General features: G+C 55.7%; 1 protein-coding gene across 2 annotated transcripts in view; it reads left to right on the top strand.

Annotated features, from left to right (window-relative positions):
- SLIT1 (slit guidance ligand 1) overlaps positions 1-19501 on the top strand; it is a 177349-nt gene that overhangs the window by 109402 nt on the left and 48446 nt on the right. For both annotated transcript variants that reach the window (XM_058543652.1, XM_058543651.1), the window contains exons 5-11: positions 10913-10984; positions 12045-12116; positions 12757-12828; positions 13720-13883; positions 16855-17002; positions 17470-17541; positions 18105-18176. In XM_058543652.1, the coding sequence (XP_058399635.1) occupies positions 10913-10984; positions 12045-12116; positions 12757-12828; positions 13720-13883; positions 16855-17002; positions 17470-17541; positions 18105-18176 (672 nt within the window). The remainder of the gene's footprint in view (positions 1-10912; positions 10985-12044; positions 12117-12756; positions 12829-13719; positions 13884-16854; positions 17003-17469; positions 17542-18104; positions 18177-19501) is intronic.

Here is a 19501-nt window from a genome sequence, read left to right as displayed (position 1 = left end):
TGGCACTCAGATTAAGAGGGGCCTGCATCCCCCCTGCCTTCCTCGTCTGCCCTTCTGCCGTCACTGTGTCCTTGCCGTGGTGGCTGGGACCAGTGCCTGCTGGGTCTGTTTCCTGTTTGTCCCCGAGCCACTCTCTCCTGAGTGGGACTCCAGCCTCTGAGCAGCTTCTCCTTGGCAGGGCTCCATGGCTGCTTTGTGGGGTGTGCACCATCTCCTCTGATATCTCTCTTGTGGGAACTGACTGCATTGATGCTCAGTAGCTGCATAACAAACAGCCGGGTTCAAGGACATGTTCCCCAGGCTGGTTTTACGGCAGCGGGATCCAGGGCTGCTAATGTCTCCTCCTAATGAGGTTTCTGCAACATTAACTTTGCAGGGCTGGAGGGAGGGGAGCCGGCCACGGGGGGGCCGCGTGGCTTCGGGCGGTATGGTGGGCAGGGAAGGGAGGGCGTCTCTCCAGCCAACAGCGCCAGGCACACTCTGGGTGCTCAGACCAGCCCATTTCTGCTCAAAGCTCAAACCCCGCTGTCCATGGTGTCAGCCTCCAAAACCACCTACAGGAGTTCCCCGGGGAAAGGGTGCGCGTTCAACATTTTTTAAAATCTGAAGACCTCACGGAGCATGTGTGAGCTTTAATTCCCTGACTCTTGTAACCGCCTTACGCGTGGGGAGGAGAGATGGTGAAGGAGAGGGGCCGGAGCTGGACCGTGCAGCCATTGGGAGGGGTAGTTTGAAGGCTTACCAGCAATACAGTTGATTGTCAGCTGCTGCGTGCCAGACAGTCTCCTGGATGCTTTCACACACCTTCCGTTATTCACTCCTCTTCTAAGCCTATGTCACAGACGAGGAAACTGAGGCACAGAGAGGCAACCGGTTGGTGCTGAGCTTGCTTTTGAGCCCAGGTCACCTGGCTCCCCTCCCAGACCAGCTGCCAGCCGGCCGGCGCCTCGCCCTCGCGGAGGCTCCCTTTGGGGATGCTGGCTTATCAGCCGTTTACTCCAGCCTGACTCTGGCCGTCAGGGGAGCGAGGAGGGGGTCAGGAGAGCACACAAGGGTTAGCAAGGGGGACCGACCACTTCAGAGGAGGAGGCCAGAGGCGGCAGAGGCAGCCCCCGGAGCCTTTCCTTTGTTTGGACAACAGCAGGGTGTGGGGCCCAAGACCAAAGGAAACTAGGCCTGTGCCTGAGGGACCACTCCTTCCTTCAGCCCCCAGTGTGTCCCTTTGACACTGCTCCCTGGTCTTTTCAGCACCCTCCCCTCTCCCTGCCGAAACTTGACTTCCGGAGATGATGAAACAAACTTATTCATCCCAAGAATCAGCCACTGATACGCTTTCAGTTTGCATCTCCCTGGAGGACCTGAGATGTGTGAGTGACAGAGCCCTGGTCCCTGCCCTGAGGTCGCAGCCTAAGGCAACAGGCTCAGGTCCTATCACCAAATGCCTCTCAAGAACCCGCCTTGAAGGCCACCTGGAGACACACATGAATTACACCCACACAGGTGGATCTGGGGCACCTGAATGTCCTCCCGTGGGCTGGGGAGAGCAGGGCAGGGAGCGCTAGTAGCAGAATTAATTTCCCTCCTGGGCAGGAAGGGTAGGATTTGAGAGGAGGCTTGAAGGACAGGCAGAGACAGGGGAGGGATGGTCCCACCAGATCCCAGGAGCACCTTGGATGAGGTTGTGCACCCTGGCATCCCACCTAGGGGGCCCTGCCAGCCTCTCCTCTAAGAGCGCATCCTGCAGCAGGGCCCTGGGGTGTGGGGCAGCCCCGGCAGCTCTGTCTCTCAGCCCTTGGCCTGGGGCCAGGAGCTGGAGGGTGACTTCTGACCTCCTCCAAGGAGCTGATTACCACCGCCTGGTTTTCACCAGCCTCTTAGGCAGTGTCCCCTTGCCCCCACCCCCAGCAGGAATGCATGGAGCGCGGTGGTGCCAATGTAGCAGCCATCATTGCTTCCCCCTCCTGTAAGTGCCTCCTCTGTTCCCCATGAAGGCGGGCAGTGGCATGCCACAGGTGACAGGTCAGAGGCTGCTTTGCTCTCTCTACCCACTGGGAGTGTCTGTGTCCAAGTCTCCCCAACCCTGCTGCAAAGTTGACGCCTCTGCCCCTGGCTTTGAAATGCTGGCCGGGTACAGGGGCTCCAGCCCTGTATGCTCTAGCCCTAACTGGGGACAGAAAACATTTTTAGACTTCCTTCTGTCAAATGCCATACTTTTCAAACTTTAATGTGCATATGAATCACCTGGGGGTCTTGCTAAAATGCGGATTCGGATTCAGCAGATGGGGCCAAGAAGTCCATATTTCTAACAGACTCCCAGGTGGCTCTGCTGATGCTGGTCCAGGTGCCAGAGATGTGGGGGCTGAGTCCCCTGCTGTGGGATCCCGGACGCACTCACTAACAGTGGTGTGACGCTGCCCGGTGTGAGGCTGCCCGTGCTAGGTGCACCGAGTGTGCGACCCCCCACCGTGTGTAATTCAATCCTCCCGACCTCACTGGGAGGCCCGTGTTGTTGGAAGGGGAGACCCAGGTGTCCAGAACTAACTGCAGGTCTTGCCCAAGGTCACGCAGCGGGCTGGTGGCTGAGCCGGCCTCAAGCCTCACCCTCCTGATTCCCAGTCCTGGATTTTTCAACCCTGGCCAGCCCCCCACCCCACCCCCAGCCCCATAAAGACAATTATAAAGTACTAGCAAACAGTAGCCGACTCTCCCCACCCTGGCCGAGAGCGCCACCCACAGCCTCAGTTAAGCCCCATGACCCCCAGATTATTCCCACCTTACAGAGGAGGAGACTGAGGCTCCCGGGGTTAGGAAACTTGCATGAGGCCCCTTGGTGGGTACGTGGCGGCTTTGTCCGCTCCAGGGCTGAGTCCCCAATCCGACAGTGAGGTTAGGTGGCCCAGAACAGTCAGGCTGCCCCGGTTCCCTCCTGGCCAGGCCCCATGTTGGGTGGGCTCAGGGTAACCAGTCAGGCTGCAGGGGGACGAGGGGACAGGCCAGGTCTCCCAGAGCCTCCCTGTGGCTTGAGGCAGACAGAGCAGGCTCCGAGCAAGCAGGCGGCAGGAACCCAGTGCCGACTCTGGCTTTGGCTGGTGCCCAGCGGTCCCCAGCAGGGTCCCCCACTGATCTCCTTAGAGGCCGGTCTGCCAGCAGGGTCCAATCTGGTTAGAGCGTGAAGGGGGATTAGCAGCGAGAACATGGGGTCCTGACCTCAGCTTCCCAGCCCCTGCCTGCCCAGCCCTGGCAGAGCTGGAGGGATTGGCGAGTGTGCAGGGGGTGGGGCGGCAGGAGCGGGGCCCCTGGGATGGTGCTTGGGTCAGGCTGGGGCCTGGCTGTCCCCTTCTCTTCAGGGACAGGGGCTAGCTGGGGTCGCTGGGGTGTTCCCACACCCAGGGGGCTGCTGTTGGCAGCAGATGCCTCTCGGGGCCCTTGAGCTTGGGTGGTGGGGTTCAGGCTGGGGGCACCTTTGCCTGCAGGACCCTTACCTTGAGCCCCCCAGGGTGGACTCTCAGGGGCTCCCACTCCCTCTCTTCCTGTTGGGTCCCAGGAGAGTCGCTCACCTTCCTCAGAGGCCACCCACACCTCCCTGCTCACGCTGTTGGTGCCGCCTCAGACTCACTGAGGGTGGATTATGAATGTTCCATAAGGACGCGTAAAGGGAGGGCTGGGCTGATTCAACAACATCCACCACAGGTGCTTCTCCAGCACCTCCCTCCCTTCAGAGCCCTCATCCCGTTGGGTTTGCTGCCAGCCTGTCCCGCTCCAAGCCCCCGCCTTCCCGTCTCAGCCACATGGCCTGTCCTAACTCCTTGTTTTGGTCAGGAAAATGCAGAGGGATTGGAGCAAGACAGTCACTTAAGGATCCACTTCACTTCAACTCAGCTAAAATTTACTGAGCCCCTGCAATGTGCCAAGCCCAGGGTTGCAATAGGGGAGCAAAAGACACAATGCCCTTGAGAGATTATGGTCTGGAGGGGGAGACGGATGTTAACCAAAAATCAGTATTTCATTATAAAGCTGGATTAGTGCTGAGAAGCAAAAGCACGTGGGTCCTGGGAGCCTGGAGTGGAGGGAGCCATCAGGGGAGGTGTCTGTAGACTGAGAGGTGAAGGATGAATAGGATTTTACTGGGTGAAGAGTGGAGGAGGCATATTCTAGGCAGAGGGACAGCAAGTGCAAAGGTCCAGAGGCAGGAGGGATTTCAGGGACTGGGGAAATCAGTACAAGTGGAGTAGTAAGCAAGGGTGAGGGCACACAGCACCTGTCACATCAGGTCCTACAAGCTGGGTGCCACTTCTCACCCCCATTTTGCAGATGAGAAAACTGAGGCTAGAGAGGTCAAGTGACCTGCCCAAGGCCACATGATTTCAGTGGGTGAGCCAGGGCCTGTGAACTCACATCTCTATTGTGACACTCAGCTGTGGGCTTTGTTTTCTACACCCTGGCCTCCCAGGGTGTGCTTCCTGGACCTGCAGCATCCGTGTCCCCTGGGAGCTTGTCAGAAGTCCAGGACCTCATCCTCACCCTTAGAATCTGTCCCCAGGCCGCTGTTTATGTCCCCAGTCCTGTCCCTTGTCTGGCTGCTGCGTCCTTGCTCTGGGAATCTGCTTTTCGCTGTCTGCCTGGGACTTCCTTCTGAGCCCCTGTCCACCCCATGGCTCTGCACCTCTGCTTCCCCCTGGGGCCAGGATCAGGCCACCAGCTACTCCTGGTTTTGGTTTGTCCTTCCTCATTCCAGAATCCTCCCTCTTCCAGGATGGCCTGTCCCAGTGTATCTCGTTCTGCCCTGACACACCCCAGGCCACACTCCTCCCCTCAGGGTCTGTGATAAGGTCACCATGGGAGGAGGATGGGGCAAAAATGAACAAGTTTGAGGGAAGCAAAGGAGGCACGGGGCCTGGGAAAATGAGATGAGGAAGAGTGTAGGTGGTGCCTTTTGGGTTTGTGTGCCAACCTGGTGGAAATGGAGATGAGAAACTTTATTTCAAAGAGGTTTGCGAAAGCCAAGACAACTGTTGACCAGGTAGGGGGTCAACTGGGGCAAAAAAATGAGAACAGCTTTGTTTCTGATTGCCAGGTGGCAGAGGAGATGAGTCCAGGGAAGGCTTCTGGCGCCGCCTAGTGAGCAAACTGGAAACAGCAGTCAGAACCTTAGCAAAGGGATTGGATGAGGAAAGCCAGCGTCTCTTAAATATTGCCAAATGGAGGTACTAGGACAGAAGCTTAATACATGAACTCACTTAATCTTCTCCACATTCCTGTGTGGAAGGTATTTTTGTCCCCATTTTACAAATAGGAAATTGAAGCTCTCAGGTGCGTTACTTCCAGGGCCCATGGCTGATGAATGGTAGAAGCAGGACTTGAACCTGAATCCTTCTCATTGCAGAGTTCAGGCGCTCTCCACCACCCGCTCTGCTGCCAGCGTGTTGCATTTTCCTCAGACTTCCAAGGCTCACCCGTTTTCCTCTGGCTTAGAGGCTGGCCTCTTTCAGGGTCTCAAATTGAGTTTCCTTTACTCATTTTAGCTGAGTGAACTGCTCACTGCTGTGGGCTGGCGCTGGGTGGGTCCCCCACCCTCGGACCCTCACCTGATGGACTGGCTCTTGGTGTCCCATGGTGTGCCTGCCTGGGGCAGTGTCTTTCCTCTGTGAGCCTTGGTGCCCCAGAGCCAAGTCTAAAACGCCATCAGATCACACCCCTCTCTGGTCTAAGCTGTCACCTTCTCTGGCCTGCAAGGCTTTTTCCTGCCGACACCCTCTTCCCAGCACCTTCTGCTTCAGACACACCCAACTTTCCTGGATCATGCCAGGCTCTGTGATGGCTCCTGCCCTTGTGCAGACTGTCCCTGCCCCTCCCTTCCCCACTTGGCTCCCCGTGTGAGTCCTTATAAAATTGTGTTTCCTGAATCGTACTAGGATGTGATGCTATTATAAGAAACAGACACTTGAAACCCATTTATTATAAGGATCCGGTGTTATTGATTAGGTCACACTGTCATTTTTTATAAAGACCTCTGGAGAAATTCTTGTCTCATCTTAGTGCCCAAATCAGCTATACTCCTGAGAAACTGGTCCTTTTAAATGTATATATATATTGAGGATGCTTAACTGACCGGTTCCCCCTTTCCACCTCGGCTCTCAGAAAGCCTAGAGCCCACCCTCTGCCTGGACCTGGCAGGTATGTGGGTCACGTGGTGCTGCCTTCTTGGTAACCGCCATTGATTTTCCTTCTTCTCTTTGCCCTACTTTTCACTCCTGCTCTCTTGCTGTGTTATAAATCCCTACAAGCCACCTTAAAGCCTTTCTGGAACAAGGTTGGCCTAAATCAATAAACTAATCAATACAAATAAAAAACTTTCCTTGAGGGATCATGGTGAGGATTAAACAGAATAATGGATGTGAGTTGCTGGTGCAGAGTTCCTTCTCAGGCACGGCTGAAGGGCAAACTGCCAGCTGGGGCCCAGAGGAGGGTCCCCCTGGAGGTCCCCACCCACTAGGTGCCCTCCATCTTCCTGACTCTTTGGAAGTCTCCAGGCCACCGCCCCTCCCTGCCCGTGTCTTGCCCTCACCACACATGCTCCATTCTCCCTGATTCCCTGTGGGTAGGAGAAGGCGGGTAGCTGCGTCTGGCCTGTCTCATCCCACTCCTCTCGGAAGTTGTACTGTCAGCAACAGGTTCCCCTTTCCCTCACCTCCCCCCTGGGTTCTCAAATGCCCTGAGAACCATGCACCTCACTTGCTGTGTCTTGGAGTAGTCAGCATGTGGTGGGCCCACGTGCTGGAGATCATCTGGTCCGGCCTACACATTTGACAAATGAGGAAACTGAGGCCCAAAGAGGGAAGTGATGGAGCCAAGTCTCCAACATATTTCAGTTCATTTGCATCAAATCTAAGCATGGCCCTGCCTTCCTCAAAGGCTCTCGGGGGTCCTCATGCCCTGAGTCAGGACCATGTTCTCTAGCACGGCTTCCAAGCCCCTCGTGTGTTGGACCATTCCCCCAAAACACCCCTGTTTTAGTCACTGATTGTTGTGTAGCCAATTGCCTTGAAACATAGTGGCCTAAAAGAACAATAAATATTTATTATCTCACAGTTTCTGTAGGTGGCTGGGTGGTTCTGGCTTGGGGTTTTTCGTGAGATTGTAGTCAAGATGTTGGCTGGGGCTGTGTCTTAGTCTGTTTGGGCTGCTATAACAAAAATATCATAAATTGGATAGCTTATAGACAACAAATATTTATTTTTCACAGTTCTGAAGGCTGGAAGTCCAGGATCATGGTGCCAGCAGATTCGGTGTTTGGTGAGGGCCTGCTTCCTGGCTCATAGCTGTGTCCTCACGTGGCAGAAGGGGCAGTGGAGCTTTCTCAGACCTCTTTTATGAGGACACTAATTCCATTCCCGAGGGCTGCACCTAATGACCTAAGCACCCCTCAAAGGCCCCACTGCCTAATACCATCACATTGGGCATTAGGATTTCAACATCGGAATTTTGGGGGGACACAAACATTCCGATCACAGCAGTCTGCGTCATCTCAAAGCTTGACTGGGGCTGGAGAACCTGCTTCCATGATGGGTCACTCACATGGCTGGCAAGCGGTGCTGGCTGTGGGCAGGAGGCCTCAGTCCCTCTGCATGTGGGCCTCTCCAGAGAGCTGCTTGAGTGTCCTTCTGACATGGTGGCTGGCTTCTGCCAGAGTGATCTGAGAGAGGGTAAGGAGGAAGCTACATGTCTTTTATGATCTAGTCTCAGAAGTTGTCCACCATCACTTCTGTCATATTCTATTCTGTAGAAGTGAGTTACTAAATCCCACCCACATTCAAGGGGAAGAGAATTAGGCTCCATCTTTTGAAGGGAGGAATGTCAAAGAATTTGTGGACATATTTAAAACCACCACAAGCCCCCATAGATGCACACCAGCCATACCAAACTGCATGACATTCCCCCAGCCTGCCTGCCTCGTTCGTTCTCGCCTCTGGGCTTTTGCACGTGCTATTCCCATCGCTGAGAGTGTGCTTCCCTCTTTTCCCTTTTCTCTCTGGTAAACTCTGACTCACTTTTCAGGATCCACTTCAGAGCCCACCTCCTCCCCCTCAGGTGGAGTTTGTCACTCAGTTCTCCGAGCTCTCATGTCTCTGGAAATACTGCTCTCCCCGCGATTGTTGTAAGCTGGAATGTGAGTCTTTGTGGTCTCCCCAGCAGGGAGTCACCTCTCAGCACACTCTTGCTGAATGAAGGGATGGAGAATTCATTCGCTGGTGCCCCGTCTTGTCTTCCTCGGGGCTATGAGAGCCCTCGGGTGGACTGTGTATCTGTGGTTAACTCTGCACACGCGAGCCCAGCCATTGCTGGTGGCAGTGGGAGATCCATCGAGGCGAGTGGGGCTCCCACATCTGCCTTGGCTTCTAGTTACTTAGGAACCCGTGTGACCGTGAGCCCCTGAGTGCAGGCCGTCTCTTGTTTACCTGTGTGACCTGCACAGCCCTTGCTGCCTATCCAGTAATTTCCCTGTCAGACCACCCTGCCCAGTGCCAGCATCCCGCTTAAGAAGAGGGAGAGAACAAGTCCACAGACTGAGGGAACAATAGAGCCAGTGTGGGAGGTACCACCGTGGTAGCAATCACTTGCATAACGCAGAGAAACTGGGGAGGGGACATAGCGATCCAGAGACGACAACGGGATTAGGCAGGTAATTAAAGGCTGACGTGCTCGCCTCTCCTTTCAAGAACTATGGGATTGGCGGGAATTGTGGAGAAAAGGAAAACTGAGACAAGCAATGAGGATGGGGATGCTGGGGGCAATTCCAGGAGCAGCTTAAATCCATGGAATAGAGAGGATGTCTCCGGGAACGTGGACAGACCAAACGGGGGAGCCAGAAACATGGCACAAATGACCCAAATCAGAGACCAAAGTGGAGAGAGTGAAGATGGGGCATGCAGTGTTGGGAGGAGAGGAAGGAGGACGCAAGGGTCCGCTGGAAAGTATCGCCGCGGGCCAGGAGGAGGAGGCGACAGTTCGCTTGCCGGGAGCCTAATGCTGCTGTTGCATTAATGCTATAGCATTAAGGGGCGGAGACAGGCCGGTTATAGTGAAACAGGACACGGGCTGGAATGGAAGATTGTACAGTTTTGCAGGAGAGAGAGAAGCATCTGTGTCACAGGCTTGGGACACCCTCCTTCAAGGAGAGAGAACAGGGAACAGGGGGTGTTGATGAGGACAAAGCCCCTTCAGACCACGGGTGCCTGTGGCCTGTTGGGCAGCTGGGGGCGGGATGGCTGGGAATTGGAGGGGAGGGAGCTCACAGACCTTGGCTCCCACTCCATGCGGGGACAGGGCCTGAGGGACAGGTTTTCCAGGCTTGTAGTCCCCCACTTTGCACATGAGGAAACAGGCTGGGGAGGAAACAGGGCTGATCTACATACACACAGCCCAGGGTGGTGGAGCTGGGATTGGAACTGGCCTGTCTGCATTCAGGGCCCCGTGCACTCTGCTGTGGCGCTTCTGTTTTGTTGTCTCAGCAGGAAAACCCAGAGAGAGGAGTAGCAGCCCCACAGCTCAGGGGACAGTGTGCTGGGGGACCCTGTTGGCCCTGTTCTTGGCACTCAAAGTAAACCCTGGGAAGGAGAGGATCAGAGCCCCACGGGCCTAGCCCAGGAGAAGGGCCGGGGGTCTGCAGAACTGCCCAGCTTTGGCTCCCACGTCAGGACAGTCAGAGCTGGCTGGCTGATGTCTGACACAGGGCTCTCGGGCAGGCCGCCTGGGTCCCCTCCTGGTCCCACCGTGGGTAAGTTACTCAACTTCTTCGAGTTCAGTTCCCTCCTCTGCAAAGTGAGCGAGGTAACAGTTCCCCCTCCGGCTCCCACTCCCAGGGCTGCGTGCAAGAGGAGGCTCTGGGACCTGAGTGCCTGGGTTCAAATCTGGAGTCACCACCCGCCGGCTGTGTTCCCTTGAAGAAGCTGCTTAACTTCTCTGAGCCTCCCTCTCCTCCTTTGTGAACTGGGGATGGGAACAGCATTTGCCCCACGTTTAGTGCGAGGGTCAAGTGCATTCATGCATGCGGAGCTGGGCCGTGCAGCAAGGCGGGACGTGCTCAGAACACGGCGGCAGCTGGTACCACCACCGTGGGAAGGAGAAGCTCCTCGGAAAAGGGGCATTTGTAAAAGTCTGTAGTGAGGATGTTGAAAGAGGGGAGACAGGCAGGTGGACAGTGCCAGAGGCCCAGTCCTGCCAGGGAGAGGAAGCTGGCCTGGGGCTCGCAGGGGCCGGGGATGTGCCGAGTCCCTGCACTGCCTCCTCCCTCACATCAGGACATTACTAATGACGAAGTCCTTGGTGGTCCCTGCCCTCCAAGCACCAGCCCTGCAGCGCCCGGGCCACCCTGCTCCTGACCCCAGTGGGGGCCCAGGCTGTCAGTGGTGGCTCTGCTCCCTGCAGTCCCCGAGGGCATGAAATCTGGAGTCAGATGTCAGACCCAGCCTGGAGTTCAGACCTGCGTTAGCCACCTGGCCGAGTTCCCTGGGATCCAGTCATGCCTTCTTCCAGAGCCTGCGTTCCTGCTCAGTAAAACACAGAGTGAGGAGTTGGTGCACCCACCACAGGTCCCAGGGCCGCTGTGGGCCGTCGAGAAGCCCCTCCTTTGCAGCTCTGGATGAAGCTGCAGGGCCGAGCTGACCTCTGTGGGTCTGGCGGTCAAGGTTGGGGTGCCCTACCCCAGGCTTCTCCCTCCAGCTGCAACCCCTCTGCCCAGAGAAGGGGAGGGGGCTGGGCACGAGCTCCAGCTCATTCACTCATTCACCATGTACTTCGTGTGTGCAGCTGTCCGGGCGCGGTCTGGCCCGCCTCACCTCCCTGACTCATCAGGGCACCCTGGAGAGATCTCTTATGACCAGGGTTCTCTCTCCCTCTGGCTTTATCCTTGCAGGGACCTGAGTGAGAACACCATCCAGGCCATCCCCAGAAAAGCTTTTCGTGGAGCTACAGACCTCAAAAATTTGTGAGTACAGGCCTGGGAGGGAGATGGGCTCAGGGGCTGCAGGGCCCCCCGTGGCAGCATCCTTGTGGGTCTCCCCGAGCCGTGTGGTCCAGGCAGCCAAGGAGCTGGTCTGGGTTCTGAGATGGCTGGTGCCAGCATGGTCTTCTGGAACATTCTGGGGTCAGAGGAAACAGGCAGCCTTTGGGGACTGTGGGTGTCATGAACTGTGGGGTGCTTGGGTGATGTTCTTGGTGCATTTAAAAGGACAGTCTCTGTGCCCTGGCCCTCCAGTGGATCAGGAGGGCTGGGTTTGAGTCTTCTCTTCCAGGGACATGTTGTGTAAGTTGCTGCAAGTCGGTTAACCTCACTGAGCCTCAATATGTTGTTCTATAAAATGGGGATATCATAGTTACCTCATAGGCTTGTTCTGAGGTTTAAATGAGATATGGAAATAAATGCACATTGTCAAATGCTATTTAAATGTAATGGTTTATTTCTAATATTCACATTTATTCTGGTCCAGGCCTACAACCTACCCAAGGTCTGGCTACAACAGAGATGACAAATGCCTGGCATGTTTGTCACTCCCGCCAGGCCCCCAAAGCCTGTAGTAGACATTGGTAATTGATCACTGCATTCTTTTCCAATGGGCCCAGATCGCAGTTGCGGTTTATTCTGAAAGTGGCCCTTCAGGTAGCCGCCGCTCATCGGTCTCACTTGGCACTCAGGCTGAAATCTGTTTGCCAGCTCTGGCTGCCACCACTCCTGTGATAGACTCATTTAGCAGCTGCCAGCACCCTCTAGGTGGTCTCCAAAATGGGAGGGTGGTGCCTGCTCCCTGGGAGATATGCAAGGTTGGGTAGAGGAATATAACTTTTATTTATATTTATTGTTTCAACTGAAGATGAGAAATAATTTAAGCTTTTATTACTTACTATTTGGATTGACATATATGTGCTGAACAAATGATTCGGGTCAGGCCTCTTTTTTTTTAAACTGATGGAGTGCTTGATCAAAATGTTTGGACACGCCTGCTCTAGGCAACGTGCCCTTGGCTCTACAACTTTCTTTCGCTTCACAGACAGCTGGACAAGAACCAGATCAGCTGCATTGAGGAAGGGGCCTTCCGGGCTCTGCGGGGGCTGGAGGTGCTGTAAGTAAAACCAGGCAGGGAGGCAGAGGCCTGGAGAGGGCGCCCGCCTAACGCAGGAGCCTAGGTGGGTGGAGTCAGGGCCTGGGAGCAGCAAGGAGGCAGGAGACCCGGGAGGCGGGTTCCAGGCCCAGGGCAGAGGCCATGCTCTCTGTTCTCCAAGACTCACCCCGAGGATGGGAGGACATGTGCTCATGGGGTCAGCCCCACGGCAGCGTGACCCAGGCTTCCTCTGCTCATGAGGTGGCCCAGGGCAGGTGGCTGGGTCTTCCAGGAGTTTCTGACACTTGAGGCAGGAATGCCTCCCCCTTCTCCGTCTAAACCCCGCCCTCTCTTCCAAGCCAGCCCAAGCCTGCATGCATCTTCTCCCTCTCCTTGCTGCATCTCCCCCATCCTACCAGACGTGGAGTCTATGGTGCAGCTGCCCTGTAATCAACGCCCAAGATCAGGGCTTTCCCTGAGGGTGGCTCTCTGTCTGGTGGTCTTCAGTGTGGCTCCCGTGTACAGCCCAGTGCCATCCACCTCAAGGGCAGACGATGGAACAGGGTGTGAGAGTCTGCCCATTTGTCAGAGAGAAGCCCTGTCTCTTCCCACGTAACTTCCCGTTGGGCAGGCTTGAAATGACTCTGGTCTCCCCGTTCAGGACCCTGAACAACAACAACATCAGCAGCATCCCTGTGTCCAGCTTCAACCACATGCCCAAGCTGCGCACCTTGTGAGTCAGCCGGGGCGGCCAGGAGCACAGTGGCAGAGCGCGGCCGGTGCCAGGGGTGGTGGGGAAAGGGGGCGAAGGCTTCCGCAGGCAGGAGAGGGAGCTCGTTCTCCTCTGCACCACCAGAGGCCAGCCCAGGGTGGGGGCTGACTGGAGTCGGAGGGGGAAGGAGGTGATCTAAAATGGAAAGATGTTGAATGTCATTTATATTTGATTTTTCTTTTCTTTTCTTTTTTTTTTTTTTGAGGAAGATCAGCCCTGAGCTAACATCCATGCTAATCTTCCTCTTTTTGCTGAGGAAGACCGGCTCTGAGCTAACATCTATTGCCAATCCTCCTCCTTTTTTTTTTTTTTCCCCAAAGCCCCAGTAGATAGTTATATGTCATAGTAGCACATCCTTCTAGTTGCTGTATGTGGGACGTGACCTCAGCATGGCCAAAGAAGTGGTGCTTCGGTGCGTGCCCGGGATCCGAACCCAGGCCGCCAGCAGTGGAGCGTGCACACTTAACCGCTAAGCCACGGGCCGGCCCTATATTTGATTTTTCCTTAGAAAACAAATGATTTGTCTTTGTGTTTGGAAATGAATTTTGTGATTTGGGGCAGTGGGTCTGTGTGAGCTCAGGGAGATGAATCGGTATCCTCGGGGCACACTACAGCCAAAGGGGCGCCATGGAGTGTGCTGGGAGGGAGAGGGCAGCCACCAGGGAGTTTCCCGCTGCTGCAGATAATCCCCAAATTGGGGCTGAGCTGTGCAGCCGACTGAGCATCTGAGCGTAGACTGGGCTTCGGCCGAGTGTAGCCGGGGGCTCGGCCCCGCCTGGGTGGAGGGGTTCCCACTGTTTGGCTGCGGGCTGGGGGCCCAGGTGGGTTGTGAGCCGCCCTGTCCCCCTGCAGCCGCCTGCACTCCAACCACCTGTTCTGTGACTGCCACCTGGCCTGGCTCTCGCAGTGGCTGAGGCAGCGGCCAACTATCGGGCTCTTCACCCAGTGCTCGGGCCCCGCCAGCCTGCGCGGCCTCAATGTGGCCGAGGTCCAGAAGAATGAGTTCAGCTGCTCAGGTGGGTGCAGGCCCTGCTGGGGCTCTCAGCTGCCCATCACCTGCCTCCTGTCACCCCTTCCCCACCCCCCCCACACACGTCTTGTTCCCTCCCATTACCTTCTGTCACCATGCATTAACGTCTGGCCCATCTGTGACCTCCTGTCTTCACTCGTCACCTCCTTTTTCTACTCATCACCTCCTGGACCACCCACCATCTCCTGTCCCCATCTGTCACCTCTTGTCCCTACTTATCACCTCCCTTCCTTGCCCATTGCCTCCTGTCCCTACTCATCACCTCGTGTCCCCTTCCACCCCCCCTCGCACCCCATCCATTATCTCCTGTTCTCACCTGTCACCTTTGTCCCTACATATCACCTCTTGTCTCCACTCACTTGTCCCTCCTGCCCCCCTACCCAGCTTCTCCTGTCCCCCACCCATTGCTCCTCTGCCATCGTCCCCTCTGCCCCACCACTTTTTTGCTGCCACCCGGTGCCTCCTCCCATCTCCTCCCATCTTCCTCCACCCTCTCACCTCCCCGCTCCCTGCCCCTCCTATTACTACCTCTCCCCTTCTCCCATTGCCTCACCCCTGCTACCTGGAAAACTCATTGAATTGGGCCTTCTAGCCTCAGTGTTAGATGAGGTGGACTCCAGAGTCTGTACCCTCCATCTCCCACCCGGGAGCCTGTGAGAGCCTCCTGACTGGCACCTCACTTCGTCTCTGGATCCTTCGATCTCCTTACTGCAGCCAGAAAGACCTAAAAGGACGCACAAGTCCGGGCAGGTCACTGCTGCTTCGTACTCGCCATCCCCCCAGCGCTCCCAGGAGAGCCCAGACTGCCCTCAAGCTGTGCAAGGCCGGGGCAGGCTCATCTCAGCCTCCCCCAGTCCGGCCCCTCCTCACTCCCTGCGTCCCAGCCGTGCCCACCTCTGCCCTTCCTGGAGCAGGTGCCTCCCCCTGGCCTTCTCGCGGGCTGTTCCCCTGTTGGGCACACCCTTCCCGCCTTGCTGCCTGCCAACTCCTCTTCCCCCTGCAGAGCCCAGGGAGCCTTCTCTGACCCCAGAGGAGGTCCCTGATAGACCGGAAGCTCCATGAGCACATGGAGTACGTGTGTCGGGGTTTCTGGCCATATCCTCAGCACTTGGCCTGTGCTTGGCACAGAAATGCTCAAGAAATGTTTGCTGAGTGAATGAATAGTTCTCAGATCCACAACAGAGGATGAGGGGCTGCCCATTTCTCCCAAACCTGTGGGCTCTGAGCCCTTCAGCCACGTAGCGCTCTGAAGGAAAAGCATCTTCCGGGCTTCGCCGCCTCTCCTCAGTGCGAGACTCCGGGGGAGGCTGCGGCTGTCACCTCCTCCACAGCACTGGCAGCGCCGGAGACTGCGCTTGAACACCGCAGTGCTCGTGGCTCATGTGTGGGAGTGAGTGTGTACACAAGAGTATATGTGTGTGTGTGACAGCATGTCTGTGTGAGTGTGTGTGTGTGTATGAGAGTGAGTGTATGAGTGTGTGAATGTGCATTGTAAGTGTGTGAGAGAATGTGTGTGAATGTGAGTGTGCAAGTGTGTGTATGTGTGAGAGTGTGTGAGTGTGTGTGCACGCATGTGTACGTACTCGTGTGTGAGGAGAGCCAGCGCTGAGGCAGCTCCTCTGAGTAATTGCAGCTGCCACAGTTTTTAGGAATAGGAATGGCTAATTCACTTGGACAATTTTTATTTTGAAAAGAAACCTTTTTCTTTGCATTTGGAATACCTTGGTCTCTATATTTGGGCATTTTTTTCTCCTCTGGAGTCTGTTCACCCTGGCAACCCCTTTCCCGAGAAGGGCACTTTCACAGTTTTCCAGAAGTTCTCCTAGCTTTGTCTCCTTGATCTTGGTGCCCACCTTTGGGGTGGCCAAGGAAATGATTAGAGGGTAAAATGCTGGTGGGAGTGTAAATTGGCTCACACTCTGCAGACCTGTATAGCAGAAGCTACGAAAGCTCATCATTTGTCTCCCCCGTGACTCTGTGACTCCACTGCGGGGTATGTGCACATGCTCTGCAAAAAACACCTCCAAGAATATCCAAGGCAGCTTTTTTCATAATAGCCCAGAGTTGGAGACAACCCAGATGTCCATCAGCAAGAGAATGGAGTAACTATTATGATATATCCATATGCTAGAATACTACTCAGCAGTGACAAAGAACAAACTACTGAAACACACAACAACACAGGCAAATCTCAAAGATTTCATATGGAGCAGAAGAAGCCAGACCCAAGACAACCTGCTGTCTGATCTCGTTTACGTGAAGTCCGCAAATAAGCAGAACAAATCTCAGAATAGTGGTGACCTTGGGGCAGGGGCGTGTGGGAGCCTTCTTGGGTGATGGAAATGTCCGTGTCTGGGGGCATGTTTCCGTAGGTGTATCCATAAGTAGAAATTCAGCCAGCTCTACACTGAATATAGTGCACTTTATATAATTTATACTTCAATTAAAATGTTTATATACAAATTAATGAATGTCAAGGACTCAGTTTTCTCACCTGTAAAATGGCCACAATAGCATTATGCTCCTCGTGTGCTGAGCAGTGGGATTAAATGAGATGCCGCACGTACATCACTTATCCCAGCGTGTGGCACAGAGTGAGTGCTCAAGAAATGTAGTCCTTGTCATCCTCGGGTGACAAACGAGGAGACTGGGGCTCAGAAGTGTTGAGTGACTTGGACTAGAATCCAGAGCTTCAGAATTTAGACTAGGATTTCCTAGTGTGCAAATCACATTCTCATGCAGCACCGTTAGGTTCACATTCAAGTTCAGCAAACATCGAACAAGTACCTGCGATGTGCCAGGCACCCACAGAGTTACATCATTGTCCCTGGTGATCTCCTCTGGTTCATCCTCATCCAGAACAACACTGTGTGCCCTGTCCCCACCCATCAGTGTGTATCTGGGCAGGGAGGTGCTGACACGGGACACCCTGAGGTCACAGCCCACTGTTTCCGCAGGCCAGGGGGAGGCGGGGCGCGTGCCGTCCTGCACCCTCTCCTCCGGCTCCTGCCCGGCCATGTGCACCTGCAGCAATGGCATCGTGGACTGTCGTGGCAAAGGCCTCACTGCCATCCCTGCCAACCTGCCCGAGACCATGACGGAGATGTGAGTACAGGGCAGGGCGGGTGCTGGGACACAGGCCCTGGTGGTCCAGTGAAGAGCCGGAGCAGGCGCCATCCCAGGGCTTGCTGAGGCCCCACAGTGCAAATGGAGAAGACACAGTTTCCCTGGGCTGGGCTGAGCTTTCTGCCTAAGGCTGGGAGACTCCGCATGGTTAGGGAGGGGTGTCCCTCTGTGCTCCATCTGTCCAGCCCAGCTGGGTGAGTCTGCTAGAATCAGTTACTTACTGTTAGCTTCGTTCGGGAGCCCCTTTCAGCCACGGCAGCCTGGGATAATGGAACCTGAATCACAGCAGGCCCTTGCTCTGCCCGTGCCAGCCCGTCTGCTCCAGACGGAGGGTGGGAGCAGGCGCAGGAGGGCAAAGGGCCTGGTTTAGGCGAGTGAGCCCAGCAGGCAACAGCCGGGGCTGGGGTGACCTGACCCTGGGCTTCCTCTGCATTCTCTCTCTGCAGCCGCCTGGAGCTCAATGGGATCAAGTCCATCCCCCCAGGAGCCTTCTCTCCCTACAGAAAGCTGCGGAGGATGTGAGTGCCTCCCGCTGCTCCCTGGGAGTCAGCCTGGGGCAGGAGGAAGGGCCTGGACCAGGCATGCCACAGCCCCAGTGCAGGTCCTGACCCTGCCTCCCGCTGCTGTGCGGCCCTGGGCAAGCCTCCACCTGGCCTTCCTGCCAGGCTCATCTGTGACGTGTGGATGGCGGTGGTGTGACTTCCTCGCAGGGTTGTGGTGAGGCCTAAATGTGGTGCTGAGCCCGAGTCTGGCACGTGACCAGAGCTGCCTGTCCTCCTCCCATTTCAGCTGGGGCACCAATAGGAGCAATTGTGGACGTGAGAGGGGGTGTAGGTGACAGCTGGCATGCGGGGTGAAGCCTTGTCAAGAACACACCAAGGCTGGAGTCCCCTGCCTGTGCACAACTGCACAGGGAAACCGTGACCGTGGGCTTTTCAGATGGATGCGAGAATTGGCCCCTCATTTCTAATTTCAAAGAAACCCTGCCCTCCCTTAGCCTCTGGGAGGTAGAGGGGACCAGTCAGGGCTTGGTGGCTGCTGAGGGATGCAGCCACCCTCTCTCCTTCTGCTCACCTTGCAGAGACCTGAGCAACAACCAGATCGCGGAGATTGCCCCCGATGCCTTCCAGGGCCTCCGCTCCCTAAACTCGCTGTGAGTAGCAATGCCAAGCCTCCTGCAGGGGTCCAGGGCATCCCCAAGGAGGCCGCCAGGGCCCAGGGTCCCTCTGGTGGGTGCTGGAGGGGGAGCACAGCCCTCGCCCACCCTGGCCTCAGTGGGTCTCCCTCTGGCTGCAAAGTCCAGAGCTACTGTGCCCAGCTCCCTCTTCCTCACTGGTGGACCCTCCGCAGCTGGGAAGGGATGGAAGGAATCAAGGGCTGAGTGTGTGGAAAAGCTAGGCAGAGCTGTTACCTCTGGCAACTGTGATGCTTTCCCAGCCATGGTGGGGATTTTCCCCACATTCTTTGCAGCGGTCATCTGACTTGGCCCAGACCTCATGTGGGCCTGGCCTCCCCACAGAGGCCCAGCACTCATGCTCCTAAGCCTTCTCCGGGTCACCTACAAGGATAGCAGCCATGAGCTCCAGTTGTGACATCTGCCACACCTTGTATCTTTTATCCCAAACGTGCTCTGATCCCAACTTGTGGTGGCTGATGTGGAGTCGGTGTTTTTCTCCACCTCTCTCCAGTATTCCCCTCCCCTTTCCTTCATGTGTTTATTGGCGGGTCTGTCAATCCACAAAACGTCATGCAGCACTGAAAATTCATCTCAGAAATGTTACTACATCTCTCTTTTTCTGAGAACCCTTGCTTGTAGCCCCAGGTTCACCACGTCCCTCACTCTCAGAGGTCCCACAACATTTTGTCTCTACAGAGAGTGCACTCAGTGCGCCCTATAGTCGGGTGAGCTCCCCGTCGGTAGAAGCCATTTGTTGCTCTTAGGAATGAATGTTTTTGCCTGTCCCTTGGCAGCACTGGACACATGCCTTGCATAGGTGAGGGGCCTAGGAAGTGGAACAGAATGGAACTCCCCCTTGGGGAGTACAGGAGGCTGCCAGCTCAATGCCTTCTGTGTGTACTCTCTTTTCTGAGAGTAGAGTCTGAGGTAGTGGGTGGGGCCAATTGGGAATGGCACCCTTTAAGTTGTGCAGTGTACAACCTACACAGCTGTACCTGACAGCCTGGTGATGGGTCACTATCATTGACTGAGGAGATCGGATCCTAGAGGTGGCCTGCCAAAATGCAGGGCTCTTCCTCTGAGAAGTGAATGAAACTCCTCCTAAGTTGGAACATGACGATAACCCATTTCAGTGGGTTCCTGTTGCTCATGGGCACCTGGTTGAAGCCACCTCCCCACTGATGTCATGCAGATAGGTCTCACTGACAGTGTCCACCTCAGCAGGCCCTGCCCTCATCTCCTGGCTTCATCTCCCACTCCCTCCATTCTCCACACAGCCCATTGAGGGATCTTTCCAAATG

The sequence above is a fragment of the Diceros bicornis genome, chromosome 6, assembly GCF_020826845.1.
Source record: "Diceros bicornis minor isolate mBicDic1 chromosome 6, mDicBic1.mat.cur, whole genome shotgun sequence".
Lineage (NCBI taxonomy): Eukaryota > Metazoa > Chordata > Mammalia > Perissodactyla > Rhinocerotidae > Diceros > Diceros bicornis.
Note: the sequence above shows the minus strand (reverse complement) of the source record. Positions and strands in the feature narration are given on the sequence as shown.